The sequence below is a fragment of the Thalassophryne amazonica genome, chromosome 5, assembly GCF_902500255.1.
Source record: "Thalassophryne amazonica chromosome 5, fThaAma1.1, whole genome shotgun sequence".
Classification (NCBI taxonomy): domain Eukaryota; kingdom Metazoa; phylum Chordata; class Actinopteri; order Batrachoidiformes; family Batrachoididae; genus Thalassophryne; species Thalassophryne amazonica.
The window spans coordinates 33,975,184-33,992,511 of NC_047107.1; the positions used below are offsets into that span (position 1 = coordinate 33,975,184).

Consider the following 17,328-nt stretch of genomic DNA (forward strand, 5'->3'; position numbering starts at 1 on the left):
CGTTCCTACTCTCACCTATGGTCATGAGGGTTGGGTCATGACTGAAAGAACTAGATCGCAGGTAAAAATGGCCAAAATGGGCTTCCTTGGGAGGGTGGCTGATGTCTCCCTTAGAGATAGGGTGAGAAGCTCTGTCATCTGTGGGGAGCTCGGAGTAGAGCCGCTACTCCTTCCTGTTGAAAGGACCCAGCTGAGGTGGTTTGGGCATCTGGTAAGGATACCCCCTGGGCGCCTCCATAAAGAGGTGTTCCAGCCACGTCCATCTGGGAAGAGACCCCGGGGAAGACCCAGGACTAGGTGGAGAGATTATATCTCCACACTGGCCTGGGAACGCCTCAGGACCCCCCAGTCGGAGGTGGTCAATGTTTTCCAGGAAAGGGAAGTCTGGGGTCCCCTGATGGAACTATTGCCCCCATGACTTGATGAAGCAGAAGGTGGCTAAGAACTATGCTATCATTAGCATTTGCTGGAATGTACACAGCTGATACAGTAATTATTTTTAGCTCCAGTGGTAGTTAATAGGGTCTGCACACAACTGAAAGTAAGTCTAAATCCAGAGAACAGTGACGGTCAATAATCCTGTTGTTGGTGCACCAAGCCTCATATACATAGATACAAAGCTCTCGACCTCTGCTGTTAACAGTCTTTGTTTCTGTCATGGCAGTGGAGTCTACGTTCCACCAACTGTACCGCTGTGTTGTGGATCAATGAGTGCAGCCAGGATTCAGTAATGACTGTCATGCAGCAGTCCTGCATGAAGCGATTAGCAGCCAGAAGCAGCGCCAATTCATCCATTTTGTGCAAAACAGACCTGACCTTGGTGAGAAGAATGTTCGGAAGTGGAGGTTTGTGCAGATGTTTCCTTAGCTGAACTAGTAGGCTGGACCAGCAGCCCTGCTTTTGTTTCCTCTCCCTGGACCATCCCTTCTGCTTGCGGGAACAAACCACAATCCCCAGCGATCCTGGTGTCCTCATGGTCCTTCAAAGCAGCAGAAATGTTTCTGTACCTTTTTCCAGATTTGTGCCTTGAGACAATCCTGTCTCGGAGGTCTACAGACAATTCTTTTGACTTCATGCTTGGTTTGTGCTTTGACATGCACTGTCAACTGTGGGATATGTAGACAGGTGTGTGTCTTTCCAAATCATGTACAATCAATTGAATTTACCCCATGTGGACTCCAATTAAGCTGTAGAAACATCTCAAGGATGATCAGTGGAAACAGGATGCACCTGAGCTCAATTTTGAGCTTGTGAATACTTATATACATGTGATTCCTTAGTTTATTATTATTATTATTATTATTATTATTATTATTTTAAATAAATTTGTAAAAATCTATTATTATGTTTTTTTCATCATTATAGGCTATTGTGTGAAGAATTTTGAGGGGAAAAAAAGAATTTTGGAATAAAGCTGTAACATAAACACATGGAAAAAGTGAAGCCCAGTGAATACTTTTCAGATCCACTGTAATGTGACACATCAAGATGAACTAAAACAGCCAAACAAACACAGAAAAGTAAAAATACACCAAGCTGGAGAGTGCACACTGCAAAAACTATCACTCTCAAAATAAGCCAAATAATCCAAAACCTATCCAAATTGTCTTGTATTAAGCAAAAAAGTCTGCTAATGGGGTAAGAAAAATTTGCTTGGTTAGAATTCTCAAAAGTAACAAAATGTCTAGACACTGAATAATCAGAATGTGCCTTAAAACTAGACAGAATTCTTATTTTAAGTTTAGCCTCTGTCTTAAAATAAGGAAAATAATCTTGTTACTTTGCATGGATGATTTGGAATCCATTGCCTTTCTTTGTTACTTGTTAAATGCAGCTGTAGCTGTAAAAAACAACAATTAGCTGTAAAAAAAACTTATTAAGAAAACATCAGATGCATTTTTCAAAAAAAAGGGACATTTTTTCTTATGTAAAAATGCTTGAAATTTTGACAAAAATTAAATCAAATTTTCTTTAAACAAGTCTTTTTTTACTTTCTTAGATATTAGTTTTTGCAGTGCACAGATCAGATGTGGTCACTTGCTAAATATGTGGAGAGTCAATCAGTGAGATCTGATTTGAATCAGATTTGCAATAAATCTGATTTGAACTGGCAATGCAAACAAGGCTTTAATTGACTACGGTTTTCATCCTGATGCCACATAGTATTACGGCACAGGTTAAAGCATGGTAGGAAAAAAAAAACCCCACACACACCTGTGTCTCATTGAAGTCCTTCACCCCCACGCAGTAAACCGTAGCACCCAGACTTCTTGAGCGGTTGGCCTGGCAGGTACACACAGATCCAAAGTAAATAAACAAAAAAACAGCTGACTTTAATGACACATCTGTTCATCACTGCATTACCAGGATTTTACAAGAACTTAGGTAACATGTTTTTGTTGAATCACTATTAATCATTATAGAAACGTCAGACAGGTGCCTCATGCTTGCAACATTCCCGGTAACAATATCTGTTGAAGCGACGGTGCTGTTGACACTGAATGACAGCCTATAAAGCCTCATGAGAAACATGTGAAGCTACTGGATCTGTCACAGCCACTTCAACTTTTCTGTGCACGTCCAAACTGACTGAGTCTCTCCATCCCACACATGTACTGCATGAATGATCTGAGAAAATAAAACACACTCCCATCACAGATGTGCGAAGAACAACTGGGCTCAGACGTATAAATCTGACACATGCCACGACCCCTCCTCTCCCCCATTTTTTTTTTCTTGCTAAAGAACAGGGATCAAACAGGTGATACGTGGCACCACGGCTCATCACACACACGCAGTCGCATGTTTTCATGTGGTAAGAATTAGATCCATCCATTTAAACCTTTTCACTCTGTCTCACCTCTCTCTCTGCGTAGTAGAAAAGGTCATCATGCAGCTCTCCATCTGTCAGCGCGATGATCACACTGGCAGTACGATAACCTGCAGACACCAGTTAGGCCACAATTTCAGTTAAATTTTGACGTGTAATATAAAGACTACTACCATCGTCTAGATGCATGATGCAAAATAGAAAAACTGTTGCAAGTATATATATTGTGTTGCATCAGAAAGGGTTTAAAATTAGCACCAAATCAACATGCAGATCCATGTCAGATTTGCCCTTGCAACCCCAAGTGAAAAAGGGAAAAACTGAAAGAAAGCAATACTGTTCCTGTGACCTTTCCCCCCCAAAAAGTAGCATTTCAGCATCAATGCTGTTCTTTTTTGTCCAAGAAATATACAGTCACACCTTTCTCAAAGTATACAAAATATTTGGATCTCCTTTTCCCTGCAATTTTCCATTGTGACACTATGTGAGGATGGAAGATGGTGTTGTTGATCTGGAAAAATCGTGCCAGTTTTGGACACACTCCTGACGATTGATCATCTGTGGAAATCTTCCCCAGTTTGAGTAGGAACACATACTAGATGAGTTTCATAGTGTTTGACACTGCTAAGTACACCAGAGAAAACACACAGACACGGTAATGGAAGCTTGTAGTGTTGTTCAAAAATTCAGCCTTCTTGTTTTTGGAGCGCCTCATACAGTATGACTAGAAATCATGCTGGTCAGCAGGCTTGGGGAGTAACGGAATACATGTAACGGCAAAAAAGGTAACTGTATTCCGCTACAGTTACAGAAAAAAAGACGTATTCAGATTACAGGTATATTTAGTAAAAATGGGGATTACTTCGCAGGATTACAATTTTAATGCATTTTATGATATTATCCAGGGTTCTAGCTAGCGCAAACTTGCATTACGGCCCGTTACGCTATAATTTTGCACCCTTACGCTTATTTTGGACCGTTACGATTTTCAATACAGCGTCTGTAATCAACCGTTTCTGCAGCACGACTCAAGTTTGAAGCGTGAATGGCTCGTGGCTCTTTGATTCGCTGCTCTTCAAAAGCGGTAAGTCCACTTCTTAACCTCTCTGAAATCCATTAAAATATCATGAGTCACTTTTGTGTGGATTAAAGTCACTAACTGGGATTCTGGTCTTGTTGCAGTCAAGAAACGAGAATCTGCCTCCGTTTTGTCACAGCTTCAAACGCTGTGCGGCTCTCTGACTCCGCTCGGAATTAATAACTTCAAAACGAATCGCCGCTTTAAATAAAATGACACCTCTTACAAACTTTGCCATACAGACAATAAACTACAATCGACTAAAACGTTTTTTCCTCCCAAAATGAGACGTGTTGCATTCTTTCTAAACCTGACCTGCAGCACATCTGCAAGAGCTCAGCTCATAGGTATAGAAAGACATTCATGCCAATAATAATGTCTGAAAGGAAATGCTTTTGACAAAAACTAACAGATTTTTTTCTGTTTATGTCCAGAGATCAAGGATCCACCATGTAGAGTTTATTATGTCCAGAGTTTAAGGATCCAGTAACCAATTTCATATTTATTTACTTTAAGACTCAATAAAATGTTGTTTAATTTCAATTTAATCAGCTTATAAAGCACCAAATTACAACAAAAGCCGTCTCAAGGTGCCTCACACAGAACAGTTCAACATAAAAAAATTAAAATAAATAAATAAAAATAAAAAAATTCAAATACCTAATTAAAACCAGAAGTAAAAGAATAAAACATAACAAAATAAAAACTACTCATAAGAAAGAGAATAAAAATAGGTTTTAAGTCTTGACTTAAAAATGTCCACAGACTCCGACTGCCTCAGTGAGGGCCATGTACTGGTAAACCCAGAATGAGATTGCCCACTCAACAAACTTCCCCAGCCTTCTGGACATGATGAAGGAACTTGGGCTGTTGTAACGTCCCTTAATGAACAGTGACATGACGTCTCCTAACCGGGCAAAATATTGATGAAGTACCTGGATGTTAATGCATTTTCAATGAGGATCCGCGACTGGACACACTCAGAAAAATGCTCGCAAAATACGTGTTAAAAATGCCATTTTGACCTGGATATTGAGCCAGTAAAATTAAATTACATTAAATTATGTCAGGAAAGTATTAAACTTACTCTGACACACACATTCCCAAATATTAGTGTTGAAAGTTACACGGATCTGCGCTGTTCAAGCTGCTGAGTTGAGGCGTCCTGCAGCTGCTGTTCAACGCAGCTCCTAAAACCATTACAATACAGTTATATACATATTATATTTTTACACAATTATCCTTTATTGACCGAGTTTCATTCATGAAGTTAGTGGTGTGTGTACACATCTCTGTGTGTGGGTGTGACTGTGAGCGGCACAGCGCGGGTCATTATAATGTCATTATTTTAAGGTGCAAATTTAAAAAAAAATCCCCAGTCTTATCGAGCAATTTTAATCACTAACGACAAGTATTTTAACTAGACATTGGTCGAGCAGTGGAAAATATCAACTAGACATAAGTGAAGAGTTAATGATCCATGTCATCGGGCGACACAGGTACGGCAGGAAACATACAGCTGTTTATCATCCAAATATCACGGACAAAGTGACAAAAAGAACCAAAACCACTTACTTATGGAAGGAAATATTGTCTCCCTTGTTCCTCCGTTTGTGGCTTTGCCAACATGCGCAGCTTTCCGGCATATTCCACCTGTTTCTTGAACTTCTATGCACGCAAATCACTAACTTGCCCGGAATTAAAATGGCGACCACGCCTCCTTACTGACAGTATTTACTTAATGGTTTTCATTATGATGCTGTTCTTATTTTGAAAGTTCAATAAGTGGACTGATATGTTAAACATGGTGCGAATTTACTGAACAAGTAGTAGACTTTTTTTGTTTTGTATATTGTTCTGCAAGCCACTTTTAATTACAAATTCATCTGCACACGCCTGAGTTTTCATTATCCTTCATTTATTTGGCATTTTTTGTTGAAAATTTTGCAGGTGAACACTGGGTGTGTTTAAAACAATATTGTGGCGCTCTTAATTCATAATGTGAAGTAAAACAGCATGCCATGTAAAAGAAACAGTTTTATTTTTGCTTAATAAACTGTACTATGTAGTCAAGACTATTTCTATTTAGTTTCTTTTGTCTGTATTAGCATATTTGATATTGGGGTAATCCAGAAGTAATTGAAATTGTAATGAAGTACTTGGATTACATTACTGATTACATTTTTCAACAGTTAACTAGTAACTGTATCGAAATACATTTTTAAAGTAACCCTCCCAACCCTGCTGGTCAGTGCTTTTATAAAAATATCATATTTTCTGGACTACAAGTCATGTTTTTTTACTAATTTGTTGTGAGTTATAGTCCAAAGTGACTTATATATGAAAAAATGTGGCACCGTCCACACATGTGAATACTGAATCAGGTAGTGTGATTCACATTATGGACCAGAAGAAGAAGAAGGAGAAGCTATGAATGAGAAACATTTTTTCTGTCTTTGAGAATGAGTAAATTTAAGAAATCATGCTCTCAAACTGAAAGACAACACTCTACAAAAGTGCATAAAACTGTTACACTATGTGACACACACTTGTTTGGACTGTGTGGACAGCAAGCAGCTGTTTGGACAGCGGTTGCATTAAATCAATCAGTGTCCTCTCATAATGGTGATGGTCTAGTGGTAAAAGCGTTGGGCTTGAGACCAGAGGATCCTCAGTTCAAATCCCAGCCTGACCGGAAAATCACTAAGGGCCCTTGGGCAAGGTCCTTAATCCCCTAGTTGCCTAGTATGTTACTAGTGAGCGCCTTGTATGGCAGCACCCTGACATCAGGGTGAATGTGAGGCATGATTTGTGAAGCCCTTTGAGCCTATTTACCATTTATAACTGTCTTTCCAGTGAAGCTCTTGTAAGAACTGTAATTCCAATGGTTATGGCAATGAAAAGGTTAAGTCCTGTTTAATACTGCCAGTTCATTGTTTTTTCAAATTCAGTATTCCATCCACACGTACAATGGCATGTATTTTATAATGTCATATCACACGTTCTGTAAGTCATGTGACCTGTAATAGTGGAAAAAAGTGTCTCCATTGCAGTTTTGAAAAATAAGGTGTTTATTCTAATTACCTGAAAAACATCTCATGTGAGTGTGAAAACTTTCCATTCAGAGTATTTCCAATTTGTTACTTCAAATCGCACAGTTTGGAGGGCACTGGAGATCTGCGTACATGTTAATGTGCATTCACTGTCTCATGTTGCTTTATTTTCACATGATTTGTGTTGTGAAGGTGTAGTGACATGGACCCACAACAGGGGGCGCAAATGAACGGTCAATAGATGAGCCAAAAAATAACAATTTAATGTTGTGAATGGTGCACAACGAATACACAGACAATCTCAGAATATGATTACAGTCAATCCACAAAGGTGACGTGTGGGCAGGCTCGAGGATAGAAGACGTCTGTCCTGAGAAGAGCCGGAACCACACGATTTCCGCCGCCACCGAACCTGGTGAATACTGGAGCCGCCAAGTCCCGAATTCCCAGGTGATCACCGTCCCCGACTGTCGGATCTGGTACTGCTGGCGAAGAACAAAGACAGTCAAGTGTGGGTGTGTGTACACCCAGTAACAACAACGGTGGGAATGCCACCTCCACCTCTCACTCAATATGCTGATGAGTACCGCAGTGATTCCTCAGGGGAAAAGAGTGCCGTCCTGCACTCACTCAGCCCCCACAAACTAAGGACCGGTACTCCTGCAAACACTCACAATAGACAGATTATTAGTTACCACAAATGGCTGAGGATATTACCTCCATTGAAGTACGATATCTCGGCGATGAGGTGGAGATGACGTCTGGGTTTTATGGAGTGGGATGATGAAGAATGAGTGACAGCTGTCAGGACATAATGAGTAACAGCTGTCACTCCCGGCTGTGTCCGTGGCGGCAGCGCCCTCTCGTGCCTGAAGCCCGCACTTCAGGCAGGGCGCCCTCTGGTGGTGGGCCAGCAGTACCTCCTCTTCTGGCGGCCCACACAACAGGACCCCCCCCTCAACGGGCGCCTGCTGGCGCCCGACCAGGTTTATCGGGGTGTCGGCGATAGAAATCAGCCAGGAGGGCCGGATCCAGGATGAAGCTCCTCTTCATCCAGGAGCGTTCTTCGGGTCCATACCCCTCCCAGTCCACCAGATATTGGAACCCCCGGCCCATTCGACGGACGTCCAGGAGCCGGCGCACTGTCCAAGCCGGCTCCCTGTCAATGATCCGGGCAGGAGGTGGCGCTGGACCGGGAGCACAGAGGGGTGAGGTGTGGTACGGTTTGAGTTTGGAGACGTGGAACGCCGGGTGGATCCACAGTGAAGCTGGGAGCTGGAGCTTCACTGCGGCAGGGCTGAGGACCTTGAGGATGCGAAATGGGCCGATGAACCTGTCCATCAGTTTCGGTGACTGTACTTGTAGTGGGATGTCCTTCGTCGACAACCACACCTCCTGCACGGGCTGGTATGCAGGGGCCAGGGACCGCCGGCGGTCTGCATGGGTCTTGGCCCTTGTCCGGGACTTTAACAAGGCAGAACGGGCGGTGCGCCACACCCGACGGCACCTCCGAAGGTGGGCCCGGACCGAGGGCACACCGACCTCTCCCTCCACCACGGGAAATAATGGGGGCTGGTACCCCAAACACACCTCAAATGGGGAGAGGCCGGTGGCAGAAGACACCTGGCTGTTATGTGCATACTCGATCCAGGCCAGATGGTTACTCCAGGCCGTCGGGTGCACGGATGTTACAGAGCGGAGGGTCTGTTCCAGCTCCTGGTTGGCCCGCTCTGACTGTCCGTTCGTCTGTGGATGGTACCCGGACGAGAGGCTCACAATGGCCCCCAGTTCCCTGCAGAAACTCCTCCAGACGTGAGAGGAAAACTGGGGACCATGATCCGAGACTACGTCAGTAGGTATCCCTTGCAGATGGACGACGTGGTGGACCAGGAGGTCCGCTGTCTCCTGGGCCGTAGGGAGCTTCGGGAGGGCCACGAAGTGGGCCGCCTTGGAGAATCGGTCCACTATCGTGAGGATGGTGGTGTTGCCCTGGGACGGTGGGAGACCTGTGACAAAATCCAGGCCGATGTGGGACCAGGGGCGATGAGGCACAGGAAGCGGTTGGAGCTGACCTTGGGACTTCCTGTGGTCAGCCTTGCCCCTGGCACAGGTGCTACAGGCCTGGATGTATTCCCGGACGTCGGCCTCCATAGACGCCCACCAGAAGCGCTGCCGGACAACTGCCACGGTCCTTCGCACCCCTGGATGACAGGAGAGCTTGGAACCGTGACAGAAGTCCAAGACTGCAGCCCTGGCCTCTGGTGGGATGTATAGCTTGTCTTTTGGTCCAGTTCCCGGGTCCGGGCTTCCTGCCAGGGCCTCCCAGACGATCTTCTCCACGTCCCAGGAGAGGGTGGCCACGATAGTGGACTCAGGCAGGATGGGCTCCGGTGGATCCGACAGTGCAGTTTTGACCTCCTCTTCGTGTACCTGGGACAAGGCAACTGACCTCTGGTTCTTGGTCCCGGGGCGATAGGTGATCCGGAAGTCAAAACGCCCGAAGAACAGTGACCAGCGGGCTTGCCTGGGGTTCAACCGCTTGGTGGTCCTGATATACTCCAGGTTCCGATGGTCAGTGAAAACCGTGAACGGCACAGACGCTCCCTCCAACAGGTGTCTCCACTCCTCAAAAGCCTCTTTCACCGCAAGGAGTTCTCGATTGCCGACGTCATAGTTCCGTTCAGCCGGGGTCATCCTGCATGAAAAGTAGGCAAACGGGTGAAGAACCTTATCAGTCTCTCCGCTCTGGGATAGCACGGCTTCTATCCCTGAGTCAGAGGCGTCCACTTCAACCACGAACTGGCGGCTACGGTCGGGCTGCACCAAAACTGGCGCAGTAGAGAACTGTCGTTTCAACTCCTTGAACACGGCTTCGCACCGATACGACCAGGTGAAGGGGACTTTTGGAGAGGTCAGGGCTGTCAGGGGGCTAACTACCTGAACCTCCTATAGAAATTAGCGAAGCCGAGGAACTGTTGCAACTTCCTACGGCTTGTTGGTTGGGGCCAATCTCTCACCGCCGCAACCTTGGCCGGATCAGGGGCGACGGAGTTAGAGGAGATGATAACCCCAGGAAGGACAAAGACGTGCGGTAAAACTCGCACTTCTCGCCCTTCACAAACAGTCGGTTCTCTAACAACCGCTGCAGGAACTGACGTACATGCTGGACATGGGTCTCAGGATCCGGAGAAAAGATGAGAATATTGTCCAGATATACGAAGATGAATCGGTGCAGGAAGTCCCGCAAGACGTCGTTAACCAAGGCTTGGAACGTCGCGGGGGCATTGGTGAGGCCGAACGGCATGACCAGGTACTCAAAGTGACCTAACGGGGTGTTAAATGCCATCTTCCATTCGTCTCCCTTCCGGATCCGAACCAGGTGATACGCATTTCTAAGATCCAGCTTAGTAAAGATTTTGGCTCCATGCAGGGGGGTGAACACGGAATCCAACAATGGCAACGGGTATCGGTTGCGAACCGTAATCTCATTCAGCCCCCTGTAATCAATGCATGGACGGAGTCCGCCATCTTTCTTGCCCACAAAAAAGAAACCTGCCCCCATCGGGGAGGTGGAGTTCCAGATCAGCCCGGCAGCTAATGAGTCCCGGATGTAGGTCTCCATTGATTCGCACTCAGGTCGTGAGAGGTTGTACAGCCTGCTGGACGGGAACTCAACGCCTGGAACCAAATCAATGGCACAATCGTACGGACGGTGCGGGGGAAGGGTGAGTGCCAGATCCTTGCTGAAGACGTCAGCAAGATCGTGGTACTCAACCGGCACTGCCGTCAGATTGGGAGGGACTTTGACCTCCTCCTTAGCCTGTAAACCGGGAGGAACCGAGGATCCTAAACACACCCGATGGCAGGTTTCGCTCCACTGAACCACCACCCCAGACAGCCAATCAATCCGGGGATTGTGCTTCAACATCCATGGGAAGCCCAAAATCACGCGGGAGGTAGAAGGAGTTACAAAAAACTCAATCTCCTCCCGATGGTTTCCAGACACCACCAGAGTTACTGGTTGTGTCTTGTGTGTGATTAAAGGGAGGAGGGTGTCATCTAGTGCCCGCACCTGCAATGGCGAAGGAAGGGCCACCAGAGGGAGCCCTACCTCCCTTGCCCATCTGCTGTCTAGCAAATTCCCTTCTGACCCCATGTCCACCAGTGCTGGGGCTTGAGGGGTTAAATCCCAGCTCAGGATTGTAACTGGGAGTTGTGTGGCAATCTGTGTGTGTCCCACGTGAATGTTTTGACCCCCCTTAGCCCAGTCTCTGAGGGCGGTTGTTGTTGTGGCCGTTTGGGGCAGTTTTTCTGTATGTGCTCCTTTGAGCTGCAGAGAAAACACTCCCCGCGGACCAGCCTCCTCATTTTGGCCCTGTGCGTTTCGCTAACAACGTCAACAGGGGGAGCTGTTGCCCCACGGAGCGCTGCGGCTGTGGAGCATGGGGAGGGCGGCCCCTTTTCGAACCCGGAAGGGAGAGGGACGGCGCGTATCCGGCCATGTCCTTCGCCTCGCTCCCGACGGCGTTCCTCCAACCGATTGTCTAACCGTATAACGAGATCGATAAGCTCATCTAAATCCCGCGGTTCCTCCTTAGCTACCATATGCTCCTTCAGGACCAATGACAGTCCGTTTATGAAGGCGGCGCAGAGCGCAACGTTATTCCAGCCGGATCCTCGCAGCCGCGATGCGGAAGTCGACTGCATATTCGGCTGCGCACCGGCGCCCCTGTCGCATTGACAGCAGCATTGTTCAAGCGGTCTCTCCTCTGTTAGGGTGATCAAACACTGTTCTGAACTCCCCCACAAACCCAGTGTATGCTGATAACAACCGTGACTTCTGTTCCCAGAGCGCCGTAGCCCAGGCGCGTGCCTTACCCCGAAGCAAAGCAATAACATAAGCCACCTTGCTGGCGTCAGACGCATACATCACGGGTCGTTGTGCAAAGACGAGCGAACACTGCATCAGAATGTCCGCGCACGTCTCCACACAACCCCCGTACGGCTCAGGGGGACTTATGTATGCTTCAGGGGATGGAGGGGGGGTTTGTTGAACGACCAGTGGAATGTTAATACCCGGCACCGGGTCGGCAGGAGGAGGAGCCGCAGCAGCGCTCTGATCGCGCGCTTCCACCTGTGCAGTGAGAGCCTCCATCCTGCGATTAAGGATGATGTTTTGCTCGGACATCAAATCCAGCCGAGTGGTAAAGGCGGTGAAGATTTGCTGCAACTCACCGAGCACGCCTCCTGCAGACGCCTGTGCACCCTGCTCTTCCATTGGCTGTCCAACAGATGGATGACGCCCCTCGGGATCCATGACGCTGGCCGAGATATCCTGTTGTGAAGGTGTAGTGACATGGACCCACAACAGGGGGCGCAAATGAACGGTCAATAGATGAGCCAAAAAATAACAATTTAATGTTGTGAATGGTGCACAACGAATACACAGACAATCTCAGAATATGATTACAGTCAATCCACAAAGGTGACGTGTGGGCAGGCTCGAGGATAGAAGACGTCTGTCCTGAGAAGAGCCGGAACAACACGATTTCCGCCGCCACCGAACCTGGTGAATACTGGAGCCGCCAAGTCCCGAATTCCCAGGTGATCACCGTCCCCGACTGTCGGATCTGGTACTGCTGGCGAAGAACAAAGACAGTCAAGTGTGGGTGTGTGTACACCCAGTAACAACAACGGTGGGAATGCCACCTCCACCTCTCACTCAATATGCTGATGAGTACCGCAGTGATTCCTCAGGGGAAAAGAGTGCCGTCCTGCACTCACTCAGCCCCCACAAACTAAGGACCGGTACTCCTGCAAACACTCACAATAGACAGATTATTAGTTACCACAAATGGCTGAGGATATTACCTCCATTGAAGTACGATATCTCGGCGATGAGGTGGAGATGACGTCTGGGTTTTATGGAGTGGGATGAGGAAGAATGAGTGACAGCTGTCAGGACATAATGAGTAACAGCTGTCACTCCCGGCTGTGTCCGTGGTGGCAGCGCCCTCTCGTGCCTGAAGCCCGCACTTCAGGCAGGGCGCCCTCTGGTGGTGGGCCAGCAGTACCACCTCTTCTGGCGGCCCATACAACAATTTGATTTGATTATGTCCAAAACGTGGAAACAAACAACAATCCTTGATGCAGAAAGTTCCTGCAGGGAATGTCCAGTCTCCATCTCAATGGGGAATATTGGTTTCTGTAAATTTAATTCATAATTCAATTCAATTCAATTCAATACTTTATTGTCATTGCCATAATAACAACAGTTATAAATGACACGAAATTTCGATGGAGCCTCAAACAACGGCATAGTAGCTTATTCATGACATAATAACTTATTTGTGGGTATGAATATGTTTGTAAACCTTCATTATTAAGTAAGGCACAGAGAGACAGTTCAGCATCTTAGTGCACAGTAGAACAGAGTAAAGTGCGTATATGTAACGGGGGGGTCCCAGTAAACAGGGATGTTGGGGAGTGTGGAGTGGCTGCTGCAGCAATGCAAGGACCAATTCACAGTTATTGTAATGGTGGGATGTGACGTGTAGTGATGGCGGGCGATGACAGAGAAGGAAGGGGAGGGAGAGACTGCAGGTTTAGCAGCCTCACGGCCTGGGAATACAGACTGCGGGCCATTCTAGAGGTTCTAGCACGTGTGGACCTGTATCTTCTCCCTGAAGGTAACAGGTGGAATAGGTCATGTGCAGGATGGTAACTGTCCCAAAGGATGTTGTACACTCGTCTAAGGCAGCAGCTGGTGTACAGTGTCCTGATCTCCGGGAGGGTAGTCCCAATGATCTTCCCCGCTGTCCTCACCACTCGCTGGAGAGCCTGCTGGTCAGCCTTAGTGCAGCTGGAGAACCACACTAAGAATCCGTAGGTTAGCACACTGCTGATAGCACAGTTGTAGAAGTTAGTCATTAGCTGCTGAGGAATTTTGGCACATTTCAGTTTCCTCAGAAAGAAGAGGCGTTGTTGGGCCTTTCCTACAACTGCAGCTGTAGGTTAACCATTTCCATTTGGGAAATGTAGTAACATCAATGGATAGAAGAGAGGCATTAAGATGCAGGAGGGTACAGTACGCCGCTGGCCAATCTTTGGACAGGGAGAAAAATGTGGGTTAATCCTATTTCCTTATAAGACTAAATCTCTGTGGAAATAAACTCACTTAATGCTTAAATGTTTGCAGTTGGAGGAATGTGCTTTCTTTTCTTATCTGACTGAAAATTTAAGAAACCATGCAGCACAGACCTTCAGTGTTGCCGTAGTATATCTGCTCACTGGCCTACAAAAAAAGAAAAAAGAGAGAGAGAGAGAGAGAGAGAAGCTGGACTGAACCTGTGAATAAAGGACCTTCTCCGTGTACCAACACAGCTGGAATTTTGGCTGTGAACAGTCTGGCGTTTGGCTGTGCAGCCTGCTCACCCTCAGAATGCCTTCGTGCATGAAGGTGTCTCCTCCTGGATGAACCCCGTGGAGCTCCTCAAGACCTCTACGAATAAGCTCCCTATGCAGACACACAGAGGACGAGGCCATGCAGACTATCACTGTAAACCGATTGAACATATTTATTTAGTCAGCTTTTATTGTGTGAATTTAATTCTGACTAAAAACAGACAGTTAGGCGTGGTGACTTACTGATCATTTCCACCAGGCCTGGATTTTAAGAAAATACCAGCAATGTTTACCAGATGAATGACGTGAAACAGAACTGGTGTGCACTGGCTCAAGAAACTGTCACGCAGATCGAAATGAAATAAGCCTTTTGTGCAAAGAGATAGAAGGAAAGTCATAAAAAACCACCAGAAAGCCGTCTGTGGAAACACGAGAGCCACACAGCCCACAGAGTGTCGAGAAACATCTGAGGAAGTAATTATCCAGAACGATGACACTAACAACAGGAAGGAAGGCGAAGAATCTGGTTCAGTTCTCTTTAGCTGGAGAAGGAGAGAATCAACACCTACCTGTCCTCCGTCAGTCTCATTAAAATCCTTCCCTCAGTGGAGAACACGATGAAGGACATCCGCAGCTGTGGACTGAGGGAAAGGGGAAAGTGTCTACCTTTATATCACTCACTCATTACCTTTATGTCCTTCACATCATCACGTCTTCTTAAAACGTGTCTTACCTTATGAACTTATGAGCCAGATGTTCAACAAAGTGGTAGATTTCGGTCCAGTGATTTTGCACACTCCCAGATCTACAAAGAGAAAAAATGAAAGTGAGGAAGCTTTAAATGTATAGAAGATGATCTTTTCTGAAGTCACAGTTCTGCTCAAGCTAGCCAGGAATCTTTATGATGATCTTTCTTCAGCTCTACAGTGCCTGAGCCTCACTGCATCCAAGGATTGTGAAGCAAAAAAGACCTGCTATGTGACACCATGGTGGCCCTAATTCCGCTTGACAAGTCAGTTAATCATAATAGTACTATGTTGCTATATTAGCTTTGAATGGGATGAGTGGTGATGTAGGTTATTTTGGTGTTTTGTAGTTATGAGAAGAACATATCCAGTTCTCAGTACCAGCCAGCAGCCATGCCTGCTCTTGTGCTTTGAAGGCATGGCTGTGGATGGAGGTCTTAAGGATTTGGCTTGGACCTTTTTAACAATGTATTTTCTAAATCTTACTGGTTTTTCTAGGACTATCTACCAGGAGTGATGAAAAAGGGAGAATAAGGAGAAGGATTCTATAGGGGCCCATGATTGACAGGAGCCCAGAGAGGTCCCTAAAACAATTAGAATACTGACAAAATAACATAACACTCAGTAATAAACTTACACATATATTTTCTTTACAATGTATTGGCAACACTGTTTATTTGTTTTGGAAGCATTTCTCCATCCCCACCCCCTCCTTCTCTCTTTTTATGTAAAATGGTTTAGTCCACCTGCTCCGTCAGACAACTGCAGAGTCTAACTTTTAACAGACGGTGAGTGACAGAGGAGATGGCAGGATGCCTCAGAACTTGGGAAGCAAAAGAAAAGAAAAAAGCTCAGACAAGAGAAATTAGCAAAAATATGTCACCCAGTTCTTTCATAGGCAAGATGGGTCTGTTAGTGGTTCATGTGATGGAAAGTTCTGGAACATTAGCCTGTTGTCTATTCCTAACTTTGTCCATAGTTTATAAGCTAGCTCACTTTTGTCCCAATATTATCAGTTATCAAGTTGTTCACCAATGAATATGGCTTTATACACCCTGAAGAAAACCATACACCCTGAGGCCGAAGGCCGATTTTATCATATACTTTATCATATATTTTATCATGGACGTACGTGACACCGGTGGGAAATACACATGTGGAACAAGAGGTGAAGCTCTTAACAGACAGAATATTTTACATCCACTAATGCTTCAGCTGAACGGTGCTGTTTCTTTTTTTTTCTCCCTTGTTTCAGATGCCATAACTGGCAACTGTCTTCTAGTGTCAGTGGAGGTTAGCATGTAAGCTCGCCATCGTGCTGATAACCATTCGAGTACATTTGTTTAATGAAGCTGCTGTAAATGAAGAAATTAATCAAAATGTCGACATAAATTGCAAAGGTGTTTTGCTTCTTTCATCATCCATCCACCTCAACTTCCAAGCGCTGTTTTCTAAGCGAGGCAAAAAGAATTGTATGTGACACCTGATTGGCTGATTATTCTCGGGTGGTATGAAAAATATTACCGATCCATGAAAAGGATGTATTGCTATTTATTCTTTAGTGTTTTATCCAATCACGTTGGCGTATCATTTATAGGTATATGATAATAGCTCATATTTCTGAAGAAAACTCTGGATTTATACATTTCACTGTTGTCTTAGTTAAATGATCAATAGAGGCAAACATTTGCCAAGCTGCTCTACTCAAAAAATGATGCACATTCTGAACAGACACATCGAGAGTGGCAGCAGCAGCAAATCTGTCATTCCCCACCTGAACAAGCCCAATACCCCCTGAGGAAGGAGGTGATCAGCTGTGTGTTGAATTAATTATTATGGAGAAAAAACATTAAAGAATAAAAAAATCATTCTGAAATAACAGGCCTATTGTCTGTATTTATTTCAGAATGATTGTAATTGTTTAAAAAGCATCAGCTATCACTGAGTCCCAGTAGTTTGGGACTTTCATCCCCTACTTTGCAATAGGAACAAACATTTCACATCATTCATACAATACAATAAACCATGTGAAGTCCTGGTATTTTCTGTTTATATGTGAGCCTACTTAACTTAAGCCCCCTGTCATACATAGCAAGAATGTGGAGGAACCATTCCAACACGTCAAATATTGCCATAATCCGATGCAGTCGGGAGGAAAAGAGCCATGGTCAGCTGTGGTCTGAACGCATCTGGACTGCCTCGTGCACACCTGCAGGA

General features: G+C 45.6%; 1 protein-coding gene across 1 annotated transcript in view; it reads right to left on the reverse strand.

The window, feature by feature from the left end:
* The window catches only part of LOC117510300 (anthrax toxin receptor 1-like), a 144,787-nt gene that overhangs the window by 93,816 nt on the left and 33,643 nt on the right, over positions 1 to 17,328 (reverse strand). Inside the window, exons 2-7 of the mRNA XM_034169955.1 lie at positions 15,099 to 15,170; positions 14,935 to 15,006; positions 14,396 to 14,477; positions 14,222 to 14,255; positions 2,861 to 2,940; positions 2,215 to 2,283 (exon numbers count right to left, since the gene is read on the reverse strand). Coding sequence (XP_034025846.1) covers positions 2,215 to 2,283; positions 2,861 to 2,940; positions 14,222 to 14,255; positions 14,396 to 14,477; positions 14,935 to 15,006; positions 15,099 to 15,170 — 409 coding nt within the window. The remainder of the gene's footprint in view (positions 1 to 2,214; positions 2,284 to 2,860; positions 2,941 to 14,221; positions 14,256 to 14,395; positions 14,478 to 14,934; positions 15,007 to 15,098; positions 15,171 to 17,328) is intronic.